Source organism: Podarcis pityusensis (genome assembly GCF_964106645.2).
Source record: "Podarcis pityusensis genome assembly, chromosome: 8".
In the NCBI taxonomy this organism is placed as follows: domain Eukaryota; kingdom Metazoa; phylum Chordata; class Lepidosauria; order Squamata; family Lacertidae; genus Podarcis; species Podarcis pityusensis.
The window spans coordinates 5,854,619-5,869,208 of NC_138033.1; the positions used below are offsets into that span (position 1 = coordinate 5,854,619).

Sequence of the window (14,590 nt, forward strand, 5' to 3'; positions counted from 1 at the left end):
ACAGAGCCTAGGACTTGCCAATCAGAAGGTCGGCAGTTCGAATCCCCGCAACGGCATGAGCTCCCATTGCTCAGTTGCTGTTCCTGCCAACCTAGCAGTTCGAAAGCACGTCAAAGTGCAAGTAGATAAATAGGTACTGCTCTGGCGGGAAGGTAAACGGCATTTCCGTGCGCTGCTCTGGTTCGCCAGAAGCGGCTTAGTCATGCTGGCCACATGACCTGGAAGCTGTATGCCGGCTCCCTCGGCCAATAAAGCGAGATGAGAGTCACAACCCCAGAGTTGGTCATGACTGGACCTAATGGTCAGGGGTCCCTTTACCCTTTACCTAGCAGTCATGGTAGAGAACGTGTCTTGCATGCAAAAAGTGGCTGGTTCAAGCTGTAGCCTCTCTAGATGTCAGCACTGGTCTGGAGAGCCCTCATCAGTCAGAGGAACAGCAGAGAGTTAAGAGGGATAAAGCAGACAGACGATCCATCAATTTAAGATGGGCTGCCTCTGTCCTTGAGGCAGAGCCGGCTGTCACAGGGTGATCAGTCAGGGCCCGTAACACGTCCACTGGATCAACACAAAAGGAGAGAGAAATGGCGTACACGATCAAGGGTCTAGAAGCCTAGCCTTATGAGGAATGGTTGAAAAAGCTGGGTATGTTTAGCCTCAAAAAGAGGAGATATGATGGCCATCTTCCAACAGCTAAAGGCTATCACATGGATGTATGGAAGGGAGAGCTGGACCATGAAGAAGGCTGACCGCCGAAGAATTGATGCTTTTGGATTATGGTGCTGGAGGAGACTCTTGAGAGTCCCATGGACTGCAAGAAGATCAGGCCTATCCATTCTTCAGGAAATCAGCCCTGAGTGCTCACTGGAAGGACAGATCCTGAAGCTGAGGTTCCAATACTTTGGCCACCTCATGAGAAGAGAAGACTCCCTGGAAATGACCCTGATGTTGGGAAAGATGGAGGGCACAAGGAGAAGGGGACGACGGAGGATGAGATGGTTGGACAGTGTTCTCGAAGCTGACCAAACTGTGGGAGGCAGTGGAAGACAGGAGTGCCTGGTGTGCTCTGGTCCATGGGGTCACAAAGAGTCAGACACGACTAAATGACTAAATAACAACAAATCACATGGAAGATTCCAACTAAACACCAGGAAGTACTTTCTGACAGTAGGAGCTGTTGGACAGTGGGATGGACTATCTTGGAAGGCTGTGGACCCTCCTTCCTTAGAGGTTTTTAAGGTTTAGACAGACATCTGTCATGGATGCTTTAGCCAAGATTCCTGCATTGGAGGGGGCTGGACTGAATGACCCCCAGGGTCCCTACAACTCTACGATTCTATACTTGGCCACAGACATCTCCTCCGCTCGCAAGTAGACAAGACAGGGAAGGGAACCTAAGGCTCCTCCAGACATGGTTGGACTCCCAACCGCTCTAGCCAGCATGGCTAGTGGTTAGCGATATTGGGAGCCTGTGGTCCAGCAATAACTGGGAGGCCAAAGATTAGCCATCAGATTCCACAGGGAGGCACCAGATAATGACCCATTCCAGATATCAGATAATTAACCAGCCTCGGAGGTGGTGAACCTGTGGCACTTTGCCGATGCCGTTGTATCTCTCATCACCCCTGACCATTAGCCATGCTGGCTGGTGCTGCTGGGAGATGGAGTCCAGCAACGCCACTCTTGCAGTGCTGGGATGGGATGTTTGAGTTGGTTACTGTGGTGGTTGGATTCCCCACCCCTGATTGTTTCGTTTTATTCTATACTTTTTTATGCTGTAACCCTGCTCTGGGATTTATCTTACTGGAAAGAAAATTATGATCAATCACCCTAAATCAACAGCAAACATCTTGGGGGAGGCACCTTTATTTGGGGCCGGGTGTGTGTGTGCCTTGTGTATTTCTTTCTTATGAACTGCGCGCGTTTCTCTACCTCTGTTTGTTTGTTTGATTAATTCATAGAATTCATATCCCGTTGGACTGAAAAGTCCCAAAACTCTCAAAACAGTTTACAAGAAGAATTAATCAATGAAATTATCAATAAAAAACCAACATTTTAAAGCCTTTAAACAACAACAAGAAGATTAAGACACATGCCAACGTCCTACATAGTTGCTTTATAATGTGTGCTGTAATGTATGTTATAACTTATGCTTATGTTTTTAAATAGGCTTGGAGATCTTTCTGTATAACATATACAGTGGTACCTCGGGTTAAGAACTTAATTCGTTCTGGAGGTTCGTTCTTAACCTGAAGCTGTTCTTAACTTGAGGTACCACTTTAGCTAATGGGGCCTCCTGCTGCTGCTGCCACTGCCGCGCAATTTCGGTTCTCATCCTGAAGCAAATTTCTTAACCCGAGGTACTATTTCTGGGTTAGCGGAGTCTGTAACCTGAAGCGTCTGTAACCTGAGGTACCATTGTACAGTCATACCTCATGTTACGTTTGCTTCATGTTACGTTCTTTCAGGATACATCCCACAATGACCCGGAAGTACCGGAAAGGGTTACTTCCGGGTTTCACTGCTCGCGCATGCGCAGACGTGCATAATGACATCATGCGCATGCGCAGAAGCGACAAATCACAACCCACACATGTGCAGACGCGCCGCAGAACGGATCCCGTTCGCAACCAGAGGCACCACTGTAACAAGTTTTAATATCATGAGGAGGCAAAGGACTTGGAAGTCCCACCCATTTTAAATCTCACCTCACTGAGTGGGCTTAGGCAAGGCACTCTCAGTCTCTCTCTCTCAGGGATGGCGGATTACTAAGGAAGAACATGCTGTGCTGAGTTTATTTGAAATACGTCCCATAATTCAGTGGCAGACTTTGGGCTCTGAAATTTCAGTGACGTAAAAATTCGGTGCCCCCTGCCTCTCACACTCTGTTCTACAGTATTGTTTCGGCGCTCCCTGCAGGGCGGCACCCGGTCGCACTTCCCTAAAACCGCCTCTGCATAACCATGAATGGTTCTGAAGATGAGGCAGTGTGGTTCAGTGGTTGGAGTGTTGCTTTAGGACCAGGAAGAACCAGGCAGAAGGCCCTGCTCAGCCCTGAAGCTCACTGAGTGACCATAGGCCAGTGGTTCTCAAGGGTGTGGTGCGCCACACTGATGTGGCAGGAGAGGAGAGCAAGTGTGGCAGGAAGGTTCAAGGATCATTGAAGAAACACTTAAACATTTCAGTGTGGTATAGAGGGGAAAAATTATTTGCAGAATATGGATAGATGTGTTTTCAAAATGAGATCAAAAGCATGAAGGACAATCTTAGCTGCAAAGTCACAACCTTGGAGAAACCTCATTTATAATTATATTTTGGCAATGATTTGTGTTATTATGTAGCTGCGTTTATACTTTTTGGGTGCCCCATGGTCATATTATAAAGTAGTTAGAGAGTTTGGATTTGATATCCCGCTTTATCACTCCCCTTCAGGAGTCTCAAAGCGGCTCACAATCTCCTTTTCCCTTCCTCCCCCACAACAAACACTCTGTGAGGTGAGTGGGGCTGAGAGACTTCAGAGAAGTGTGACTGGCCCAAGGTCCCCCAGCAGCTGCATGTGGAGGAGCGGAGACGCGAACCCGGTTCACCAGATTACGAGTCCACCGCTCTTAACCACTACACCACACTGGCTCCCACATAGTTGTGTTCTGTGTTATAAATCAAGCACGACCAGGAGCCGTTCCCTTTCATTTTCCAATGTATTTCTCAATAATAAGAAATTCTGTGTGGAGCGAGCCTTCCTTCTTCTTCTGAAAACATGGCCCAGATAAAAAAGTTTCAGAACCACTGCCTTAGGCCCATCAATCACGTTCTCAGCCTAGCCTACCTTACCGGGTTGTTGTCGTCGGGGTTATTAAAAAAGGAAGGACAACACCTTGAGCTCTTGGGGGCGAAAGGCAAGATTTAAAAGCTAATAAAATAAGGTTTCTTATCCCACACAGAAGCAGAATTTACAAGGAAAAACCTCATTGACTTCTGGCCGTTTTGAGTCAACCTCCTTTCCTAGCGGGGCTCGCAGAAAATTGAAGATAGAACTTCCTTCCTCCTGTCAATGCCTAAGGAAAGGAGAGAGGGGCCTGCAGTGTGGAACCCCCTGCTATCACACGCTCCCCACCTCCCTTTGCACACAAGCCTCGCCTAACAAACATAAAATCCCGTCTCTTTCCCCCCTACACCCGCCCAATCCTAGCCCAATGGAACAGCTGTCATGCTTTTATATCCTCCGGCTAAAAGGCAGCTTAAAAGCCCTGCCTGGAGGGGGAAGTAAATTATGCATCAGAGAAAGCGCTGCTGTCGGGGGCTTCCAGCAGCCATCACCCGTGTCCCCACTTGATCAACAGCCCCACCCTGCTTTCCTCCCCTCTCCCGCTCTCCCCCCCCCCAAAAATGCAAAAAGTAAAACCCATTGCCCTCTGTTTCCAGAACTCTGCTTGCGGAGGGGTGCGCAAGGACAGTTCTTTGCAAAAACTGCAGCAGATCTTTGCAAAAGAACAAAACCAGAAGGGCGAGGTGCAGATGCAGTCGGGAGGTCAAGCTTTTCCAGGCAAACCCAAAAGCCAAAATTCCAAAATAAAAAGGCTGCAGCAACGTCACTGCAGTGAGATTTGCACAACGGCAACAGAGCCTCACCAAAAGAAATTTGGGCAAAGTGAGCACTGTCATCATTTTATTTTTATATTTTTTTTTGCAGATCACAGGATTAGGGACTTGGATAAGGTCAGGCAGCACCCTTCTACACCTTTCTTGTCTGCTTACCACATTATACGTGGATTTATGGTTTATGATTAGACTAGGCAGAGCAGGGGTTGGGGAAACAGAGTGCTTCAACGAGGCTCTCACTTCTGTATTCTGCCACAGAACAGACAGTGCACACTCTTCCTAAATGAAGAAACACAATATCTGAACCTAGGAAAAAATCAAGCTTTTGTATTCCGGGTGCTTATTTGATTAATTGTCTGTCTTTTATCTAATTAAGTTGAAATAAATGTGCACATTACCAAAAATAGATCCCATTTTGAAATGATTTGCAATTTAATAAATGAAAGCTGCTGCTCCTTGTTTCAGGAAAGAGAAGGCTTTGATTTTTCTACTTTCCCATTCCCCGTTGTTGGTCACATACAAGAACTAGTCTCAAAACATAAACAAGCAGGTGTCTTAATGTCCTAACCCAGAATTAAAATGTGCCTTTGACTCTTTTGCTTAGCCAGCACTAATCAAATTACAAAAAGATTTTGTTGACTAACCTATTAGTGAAAGGTTGCAGTCCTAAGATAAAAACGTAGCTCTCTCATGTGTCCTCACTGCAGTATTCCCCCATTTCACAGATAGGGAAAACCGAGGCTTAGAAATGGCGGCTTTCCAGTGGAACCGGATGTGGAAAGAGGTAGGACTTTAGCCCAGGCCTTCCCTGATCATCCAGAGTTTCCTTATCCACTACACAAATACAAATGAGTAAAGTACCCTTTAGCACCACAGGGACACAGATCCCAGCCTAACCTACCGTATTTTTCGCTCTATAGGACACACCGGACCATAGGATGCACCGGACCATAGGAGGGGGAGAACAGGAAAAAAATAATCTCCCCCTCTCTGCTTAGCGCCCCTTCAGCGAAGCGGCAGGAGAAACGGAGCCCCTTCCATTTCTCCTCCCGCTTGGCTGAAGGGGCGCTGCGCAGCTCTCCCTCTCTGCTGAAGCCAGGAGAGTCGTGCTCTCCCGGCTTCAGCAAAAGGAACCCGAAGCCTTTGGAGCGCAGCACGAGGTCCCGCTGCGCTCCAAAGGCTTCAGCGAAAGCAACACGAAGCCTCCAGAACACGGAGGGAGCTCTCCCTCTGCACTTCGGAGGCTTCGTGTTGCTATCGCTGAAGCCAAGGAGCCTGCATTCGCTCCATAGGACGCACACACATTTCCCCTTAATTTTTGGAGGGGAAAAAGTGCGTCCTATAGAGCGAAAAATATGGTAGTTGTGTAAACACATTGCTATAATTATTATTTACAATGGGATAAAGGAGCCTGATCTCAGAGGAAAATCCCTCTAATTTCTCCCCTCACCCCTAATTTACATACCCTCCAACATTTCTCTGATGAAAATAGGGACGTCTCATTCCATAATGATAATTTTACTATTTATACCCCACACATCTGATTGGGTTGCCCTAGCTATTTTGGGCAGCTTTCAACAGACATAAAAACATTAAAACAAAGGTAAAAGGTAAAGGTACCCCTGCCCGTACGGGCCAGTCTTGCCAGACTCTAGGGTTGTGCGCTCATCTCACTCTATAGGCCGGGAGCCAGCGCTGTCCGCAGACACTTCCGGGTCACGTGGCCAGCGTGACAAGCTGCATCTGGTGAGCCAGCGCAGCACACGGAATGGCGTTTACCTTCCCGCTGGTAAGCGGTCCCTATTTATCTACTTGCACCCGGGGGTGCTTTCGAACTGCTAGGTTGGCAGGCGCTGGGACCGAATGACGGGAGCGCACCCCGCCGCGGGGATTCGAACCGCCGACCATGTGATCGGCAAGTCCTAGGTGCTGAGGTTTTACCCACAGCGCCACCCGCGTCCCTTCCATTAAAACGAAACGAAACATAAAAAACCCTTCCCTGTACAGGATAACTCCATACCCTCCAACATTTCTCCAATGAAAACAGGGAAATCCAAAGGAAAAGCAGGACATTCCGGGATTGAATCAGAAACCAGGATGGCTTCTCTAAATCAGGGGCGTCCCTGGAAAATAGGGACACTTGGAGGGTCTGAATTTATTCCCCTACTCTAAGAGTTGGCACCTGGAAGCCACCAGGCCATGGGTAGGCAAACTAAGGCCTGGGGGCCAGATCTGGCCCAATCGTCTTCTCAATCCGGCCCGCAGGCGGTCCAGGAATCAGCATGTTTTTACATGAGTAGAATGTGTCCTTTTATTTAAAATGCATCTCTGGGTTATTTGTGGGGCCTGCCTGGTGTTTTTGCAAGAGTAGACTGCGTGCTTTTATTTAAAATGCATCTCTGGGTTATTTGTGGGGCACAGGAATTGGTTCATTCCCCCCCCCGAAAAAAAAACATAGTCTGGCCCCCCACAAGGTCTGAGGGGCAGTGGACTGGCCCCCTGCTGAAAAAGTTTGCTGACCCCTGCACTAGGCCCAAACCAACCCCACTGAGAGATGCTACCTGATCTCAGATCTGTCGCCAACCTGGATGCAAAAGTCTGGTGTGGAGAAGGGAGTAGGAGGTAAAACCCAGGTCCCAGGACCAGCCCAATATACCCGAGAGGAACCCCAAAGTGGTGCCCCCGTCCCCACCAAGGAAGAAGGGGGCAGGGAAGCTCCGCATAGGAACAAGGTGTTGGGGGGAGAAGAAAGATTGGCACCAGAATCTGCTGCTCCAGTGGACTTGCCGCCCAAGGCAGTTGCCTCACCTTGCCTCATGTGTGGGGCGGCCCAGACTGGCCCACTAACTCTCACTCTCTTCCTCACAGCGGCCCTTCAGAAAAGTTAGTTTATCTGTCAAGATGCCAATCCCTTGCAAATCAGCGGAGTGCAGAAATTGACTAGACCAGATATTGAGGCGCTTCCGGTCTAGTCAATTTCACTCCCGCACTCTTCCTTTTCATCGTATATACATTGGCACAAGCGCATACATGGATGCGCGGGTAGTATTTGCACACACAATGCAATCAAGGCTGCAACGCTAGCACACACTTACCTCGGGGTAAGTCCCATGGAATCCAGAGGAACACACTTCTGAGTTGCAAAACGGTTCCTAAATTTAGGTAAAGGTAAAGGGACCCCAGACCATTAGGTCCAGTCGTGGCCGACTCTGGGGTTGCGGCGCTCATCTCGCTTTATTGGCCGAGGGAGCCGGCGTACAGCTTCCGGGTCATGTGGCCAGCATGACTAAGCTGCTTCTGGCGAACCAGAGCAGCGCACGGAAACACTAGGGAAACACTAGAGACTAGGAGAGGAAAGGAAAGCCCTCAGGCGAGAGATAGGAGACTCTGTCATTTTCTATAGGTAGCTAGGATCAAGAGCTACCTTTGACAAAAGATTCTGCATCTGTGGGCTGTCTTTGTAGTTTAGATACCCTGCTGCTGATTTTCTAGGCTATTTATGCTGTTGCTTTTATAAGAATTTGCGTTTCATTACACATTCCTTGGGATGTGGGTGGCGCTGTGGGTTAAACCACTGAGCCTAGGGCTTGCCGATCAGAAGGTTGGCGGTTCGAATCCCCACGACAGGGTGAGCTCCCGTTGCTCAGTCCCAGCTCCTGCCAACCCAGCAGTTCGAAAGCATATCAAAGTGCAAGTAGATGAATAGGTACCACTCCGGTGGGAAAGTAAACAGCGTTTCCGTGCGATGCTCTGGTTCGCCAGAAGCGGCTTAGTCATGCTGGCCACATGACCCGGAAGCTGTACGCCGGCTCCCTCGGCCAGTAAAGCGAGATGAGCGCCGCAACCCCAGAGTCGGCCACGACTGGACCTAATGGTCAGGGGTCCCTTTACCTTTTTATGCATTCCTTAAAATAATTGCATTTGTATAATTATTTTGAGTTGGATGTTACATAGATGTTACGTTGTGAAACTGGTCTTGCATGCTGCAGTTTTCTGGCGAAAGGTGGCATATTATTATTATTATTATTATTATTATTATTATTATTAAACCCATTGCTACTTAAGCTGGGGCTGGTGTTTGTGTGTGGCTTTTGTTGCATGCATCTGTCCCCCTGCAACTTCCCATGAGCAGCCACAGAAGCTGATTGAACCAGAGAAGGAATGGAATGTCGGGCAAAAATGTCGGCTGATCAAGTCGCTGGTGGGCAGGAAGAAACACCCCCCCTCCCCCCCTGCATTTCGCTTTGCAAAAAGCAAGCTGCCCCTCCTCTTCCCATTTAGGCGCCGACCCCTTGACCCTCGGAACGTCACTATTCAGTTTGGAATGAGAGGAGAGGTCACACACAGAGGGCCGGCTATTTTCTGTTCCTGCCATGAGTAAGCAGGCCTGTCTCTGGAGGCCTGCAGACAGGTTTATGGATGTCCAGTCGGACAAAGAGAATACTGGGCTGTCTCCAAACAAGCCGTGCTCAAAGTAGACCCATTGCAATGAATGGACCAAGCTCATTTCAGTGGGTCTGCTCTGGGCAGGACTAGCACTGGGGACAAACCAGTGCTTAGTGGTTAGAAGAACAGGGTGGGGAACTGGTTCAAAAAATGGGTGGGCTTCAGCTGGTGATGGTCTCTCAATGGGTGGTGCCTTCAAAGCTCTGGGCGAACCCCCACTCACACTTTGGAACTCCCTGCCAATTGATCTCAAGCAGGAACCTTCACCGAAACCTTTCCAGCACCTGCTGAAAACATTTTTTTCTTTTGGCAAGCCTATCTAGGTACGATGAATGCGGATGGGTGTTTTAATCTGGTTTAAAAAAATAAAAATTAAATGGTTGTTTTGAACTTTTCCTGCCTGGAAGAACTGATGTAGCCGGCTTGTGCCACAGAAGGAGAGAGGTTGGGTAGAGCAGGGGTCAGCAAACTTTTTCAGCAGGGGGCCAGTCCACTGTCCCTCAGACTTTGTGGGGGGCGGACTATTTTTTTTTGGGGGGGGGGTGAACGAATTCCTATGTCCCACAAATAACCCAGAGATGCATTTGAAATAAAAGCACACATTCTGCTCATGTAAAAACACCAGGCAGGCCCCACAAATAACCCATAGATGCATTTGAAATCAAAGGACACATTCCACTCATGTAAAAACACGCTGATTCCCGGACTGTCCGCAGGCCGGATTTAGAAGGCAATTGGGCCGAATCTGGCCCCGGGGCCTTAGTTTGCCTACCCATGGGGCAGAGCTTAATTCACACTCACCAGCACCATATTTGCTTCCAAGCTCTCCAAGCGGTCAAAGGAAGCCACACTCTCCAGGCCGGAAGCATCTTAAAAACCGGTCCATCCAATTTCACCACTCCTTGCTGATTTACAAGGGATTAGCAACTGGGCTGATGACTAACTTTCCTGAAGGGCACTGTGCGAAAGGGAGTGAAGGGGTAGTGAACGAAAATGTTAAGTCGTCGTCCCTGCACGGCAGGTCTCCTAACACTCCTCTTTTACCAGCAGGCAAGGACCAGGATGGAGGCAGTGTCCGTTCTGCCCGGACACTGAGGTCCATCTCCGAGGGTCTTCTGGCGGTTCCCTCGCTGCGAGAAGCCAAGCTACAGGGAACCAGGCAGAGGGCCTTCTCAGTAGTGGCACCCGCCCTATGGAACGCCCTCCCACCAGATGTCAAAGAGAAAAACAACTACCAAGTTTTTAGAAGACATCTGAAGGCAGCCCTGTTTAGGGAAGCTTTTCATGTTTAATAGGTTATTGTATTTTAGTGTTTTGTTGGAAGCCACCCAGAGTGGCTGGGGAAACCCAGCCAGATGGGCGGGGTATAAATAATAAATTATTATTATTATAAGACAGGCCATTTTGTGGGGAGGGGGGTGGGAAGTCAGCAGGCTAAATCTCCTTCCTTCTCCTAGGAGGCCTCGCTCACCCCATCGCCTCTAAAACCTGGATGCTGTTTCTCGATTTTCCCAGGGCAATCTACCCCTCCTCCCACTCTGGTCCTCCCTTCTCGTCTCCCCCTCGCCCGCTCCCCCCTTGCAAACCCTCCCATTGGAGGCTGACTTCTGCGCTCTGCAAGGTCTGGGGAGGAGGAGGTTCCACGGGGCGGCTTGCAGCTCTGCCGCAGTGACTCCCAGGACGACCCCCCAGCTTCGAGGGCTGCCAGCACACCCCCCCTCCTCTTGCCTTTGCTTCCCTTTCTTCAGTTGGATGCCCCCATTCTCAGGGTATTTGCTCAACAGATGGCGACTGCTGGAATGCAGAGGCCCGTGTGTGTGTGTGTGTGAACGCTCACACTCTAATTAGCATAACTGCGATCCCCGGCTTTCTGCGGAACACGCTCGCAGGTGTTGTAGGCGGGCTCACGCCCTCTCTGCACATACGCGGGGATTGCAAAACGCAGATGGGAGGCCAGGATGAATCTCCTTCCTGGCTTAGGGCACGGGGAGGGAAAGCATAACGTTGGTACACAGGGGTGCCTCCCTTGCAACGCTCCAGAATCTGGATGAGAGAGCACAACACAAGCCAGTTTGTATCCTCCCCCCAATAAAACACCCCACCTTAGCACGGGTTTGACCATATTGACCATAATTTCTTGCGATGGAGAGATCTGGTTTCACACATTTTTGCTCATAGGCCTGTTCTGTTCTTACAGTTGCCTGTGGGGTGGTTTGTTTTTTTAAAAAAATCAGCGTGAAAATTCATCCTTAAATACTTGTTTTCATTTACCTTGGGTTGAATGTGCTTCAGGTTGAGCGCTTTTGGGTTGCGCCGTACGGCAACCCGGAAGTAATGGAATGTATTACTTCCAGGTTTTGCCGCTCGTGCATGCACAGATGCTCAAAATGACGTCACGCGCATGCACGGAAGCGGCAAAACGCAACCCGCACATGCGCCACTGCGTCTTACGTTACATTCAGGATGTGAACGGGGCTCCGGAATGGATCCCGTTCGCATCCCGAGGTACCACTGTACTTATTCCAATACTTGCTCTATTGCAAAACGAGCGTTTCGGAACACACCTCATCTGAAGGCATGCCCGCCGAAATCCGTTTTATTCTAAATGAGACATTTATTTCGTCCGAGAATCGTACACCGCAAAATTCAAAGGACTGTCGAATCCAAATAATAATTGCGTCCCTATCAAATACATTGGCCGATAAGATACAGATTACATCGTTCAGTTCACAGAGCTCAAATTCCTGAAGCACTGCTGATAATTTCTGCGCTAGGTTTGGGTGGCCTTGGCTCCAGGAGCAAACTTTGGGAGTCTGACACCCTGAGAGAGGCCAACATTTGCTGCCCGCAAATGGATCTTCTCAATCATGGATCTTCTCAATTTTGAACCCCGTTGGCTCAGTGCCCTGTGCAGGGGAACCAACCACAGGGCTCTAAATCCAGCACTGCTTGGCACAGTTTAAGGGTATGCAGGTAATCTGGGTATGTTAGGAACCCAAAGGTAAACCCCCCCACCTTGTCTCTGGTCAAGACCACTATGCAAAGCGTAGTTTCTCTGATGTGCCCTATCTTCTTATTTTCTGAGAGCCTTTGATCCTACAACTGGGGTCCCAAAAGAAGTGCAAGTAACTGGATGTGCTCACATTCCCCTCTGCTCAGCCTTCCCTCTGCCCTCCTCTCCAACTTTTACTGACTTTCCCACATAATACACTGCTTAAATTTAGATGGAAAACTCTGTAAGGCCCTCTTTGCTCTGCAAGCAGCTGCATATGTTTTAGAAAAACAAGACAAGTGCCGTATTTTTCACTCTATAAGACACACCAGACCATAAGACGCACCTAGTTTTTGGAGGAGGAAAAAAAGAAAAAAAATATTCTGAATCTCAGAAGCCAGAGCAGCAAGAGGGATCGCTGCGCAGTGAAAGCAGCGATCCCTCTTGCTGTTCTGGCTTCTGGGATAGCTGTGCAGCCTGCATTTGCTCCATAAGATGCACACACATTTCCCCTTACTTTTTAGGAGGGAAAAAGTGAGTCTTGTAGAGCAAAAAATACGGTACGTCCCTCTATTCCAGACTCGACTGGCCCCCCTCGCTTCATCATAACCGGCATCTTAGTCCCAGAAGCATCTCATTGCTGGGTGAAAGTTTGCAGTTGCAACGTACAAATTAATCCAGTGTGTCATTGTTCTTCTGCAATTCTGGGCTGCATCAATAGGAGTATAGCATCTAGATCAAGGGAAGTAATAGTGCCACTGTATTCTGCTCTGGTCAGACCTCACCTGGAGTACTGTGTCCAGTTCTGGGCACCACAGTTCAAGAAGGACACTGACAAACTGGAACGTGTCCAGAGGAGGGCAACCAAAATGGTCAAAGGCCTGGAAACGATGCCTTATGAGGAACGGCTAAGAGAGCTGGGCATGTTTAGCCTGGAGAAGAGGAGGTTAAGGGGTGATATGATAGCCATGTTCAAATATATAAAAGGATGTCACATAGAGGAGGGAGAAAGGTTGTTTTCTGCTGCTCCAGAGAAGCGGACACGGAGCAATGGATCCAAACTACAAGAAAGAAGATTCCACCTAAACATTAGGAAGAACTTCCTGACAGTAAGAGCTGTTCGACAGTGGAATTTGCTGCCAAGGAGTGTGGTGGAGTCTCCTTCTTTGGAGGTCTTTAAGCAGAGGCTTGACAACCATATGTCAGGAGTGCTCTGATGGTGTTTCCTGCTTGGCAGGGGGTTGGACTCGATGGCCCTTGTGGTCTCTTCCAATTCTATGATTCTATGATTCTAAATCCTGACTCAGTTATAATCTTACGAGGGGGGCTCAGCCGAGCCACCATTTTCTTTGCCTCAGCCTCCATCCCTCATTATTATGATTATTTTGAAGACCAGTCTCATAAATAATGGCCTGACACACAGGGCTGTGGCGTAGATGGCTGAGTTAATACGAAAGCAGAAATGAGGAAGAGGAGCACTGTCTGCAAACAAGTCTGCTGCGAAAAGCCTTGCTGGCTACAGAGATTTTGGAGAGATTTGGAGATTCAGGAAGCATTGCCCTCACTCAGGGCTGACTTTGCTTGCCTTCGGTTAAGTCCTTCTACAGTACCACTCTTCCCAGACTGAAGGCAAATGAATTAAGCTGGATCTGATGGGAGTTATAGTTCAAAACATCTGGAAGACCCCAGGCTGAGCAAGGCTGCAGTGTTTAAATGCTAAGAACAACTATCACGATTATGGTAATCGTAACTGACTTTTTCAACTCAGTTTCTGAACTTTCGTTGCCATGTAACAATAGTTTATTGTCAGGTTACCTGGTTCATTGTTGGTACAGTGGTACCTCGGTTTTCGAACATCTCTGTTGACGAACATTTCGGTTTTCGAATGCTGTAAACCCGGAAGTAAATGCTTCGGTTTTCGAACTCGCCTCAGAAGTCAAACATGCCGCACACCTTCCGTATTGAGTTTTCCATATTCAGTTTCCGTATTGAGGCTTCCATACTGAGTTTTCGGTTTTTGAACGTTTCAGAACTCGAATGGTCTTCCAGAACGGATTATGTTTGAAAACCGAGGTACCACTGTATTTTGTTATACTGTATTTTTCTTGAGCTTCCCTATTTTGTTGGCCCGTGTCAAATATTTTTATTTGAGGTGGATGTCTTTTCTTTTTCTACAATTGTTCCCTTAAATTCTTTCTTTGCTGTATTAGCGCTGTTGGTCAAAGACATCACCTTTCGCACCTTCTTTAGATTCTTAATTCCACCTAAAAGGCTCTCTCTGCAATGCTCTCCTTACCTGGAGCCCACACAGAAAATCCAGGACCACGGAAGCAGAGCCTTTCTCCTCCCTCCAGCATCCACTAAACCTACCTTGTTCGCTGGAGTTATCGCCGCTCTGCGACGCAATCCCACCGCTGGAAGGTCCCGGCGTTCCCGAGTGCGTGGATCCCGTCTCATCGTGGTCCCGGATCCAAGAGTTGTTCTACAGGAGAAGAGAGCACATATGGCAAGGTTAGCTGTGTGAGTGGGCACCAGGAGATTAACCAGATCCATGTT

General features: G+C 48.6%; 1 protein-coding gene across 1 annotated transcript in view; it reads right to left on the reverse strand.

The window, feature by feature from the left end:
* Nucleotides 1-14,590, reverse strand: part of MEIS3 (Meis homeobox 3) — a 75,871-nt gene that overhangs the window by 21,600 nt on the left and 39,681 nt on the right. Inside the window, exon 7 of the mRNA XM_081019082.1 lies at nt 14,405-14,516. Within this exon, the coding sequence (XP_080875208.1) occupies nt 14,405-14,516 (112 nt within the window). The remainder of the gene's footprint in view (nt 1-14,404; nt 14,517-14,590) is intronic.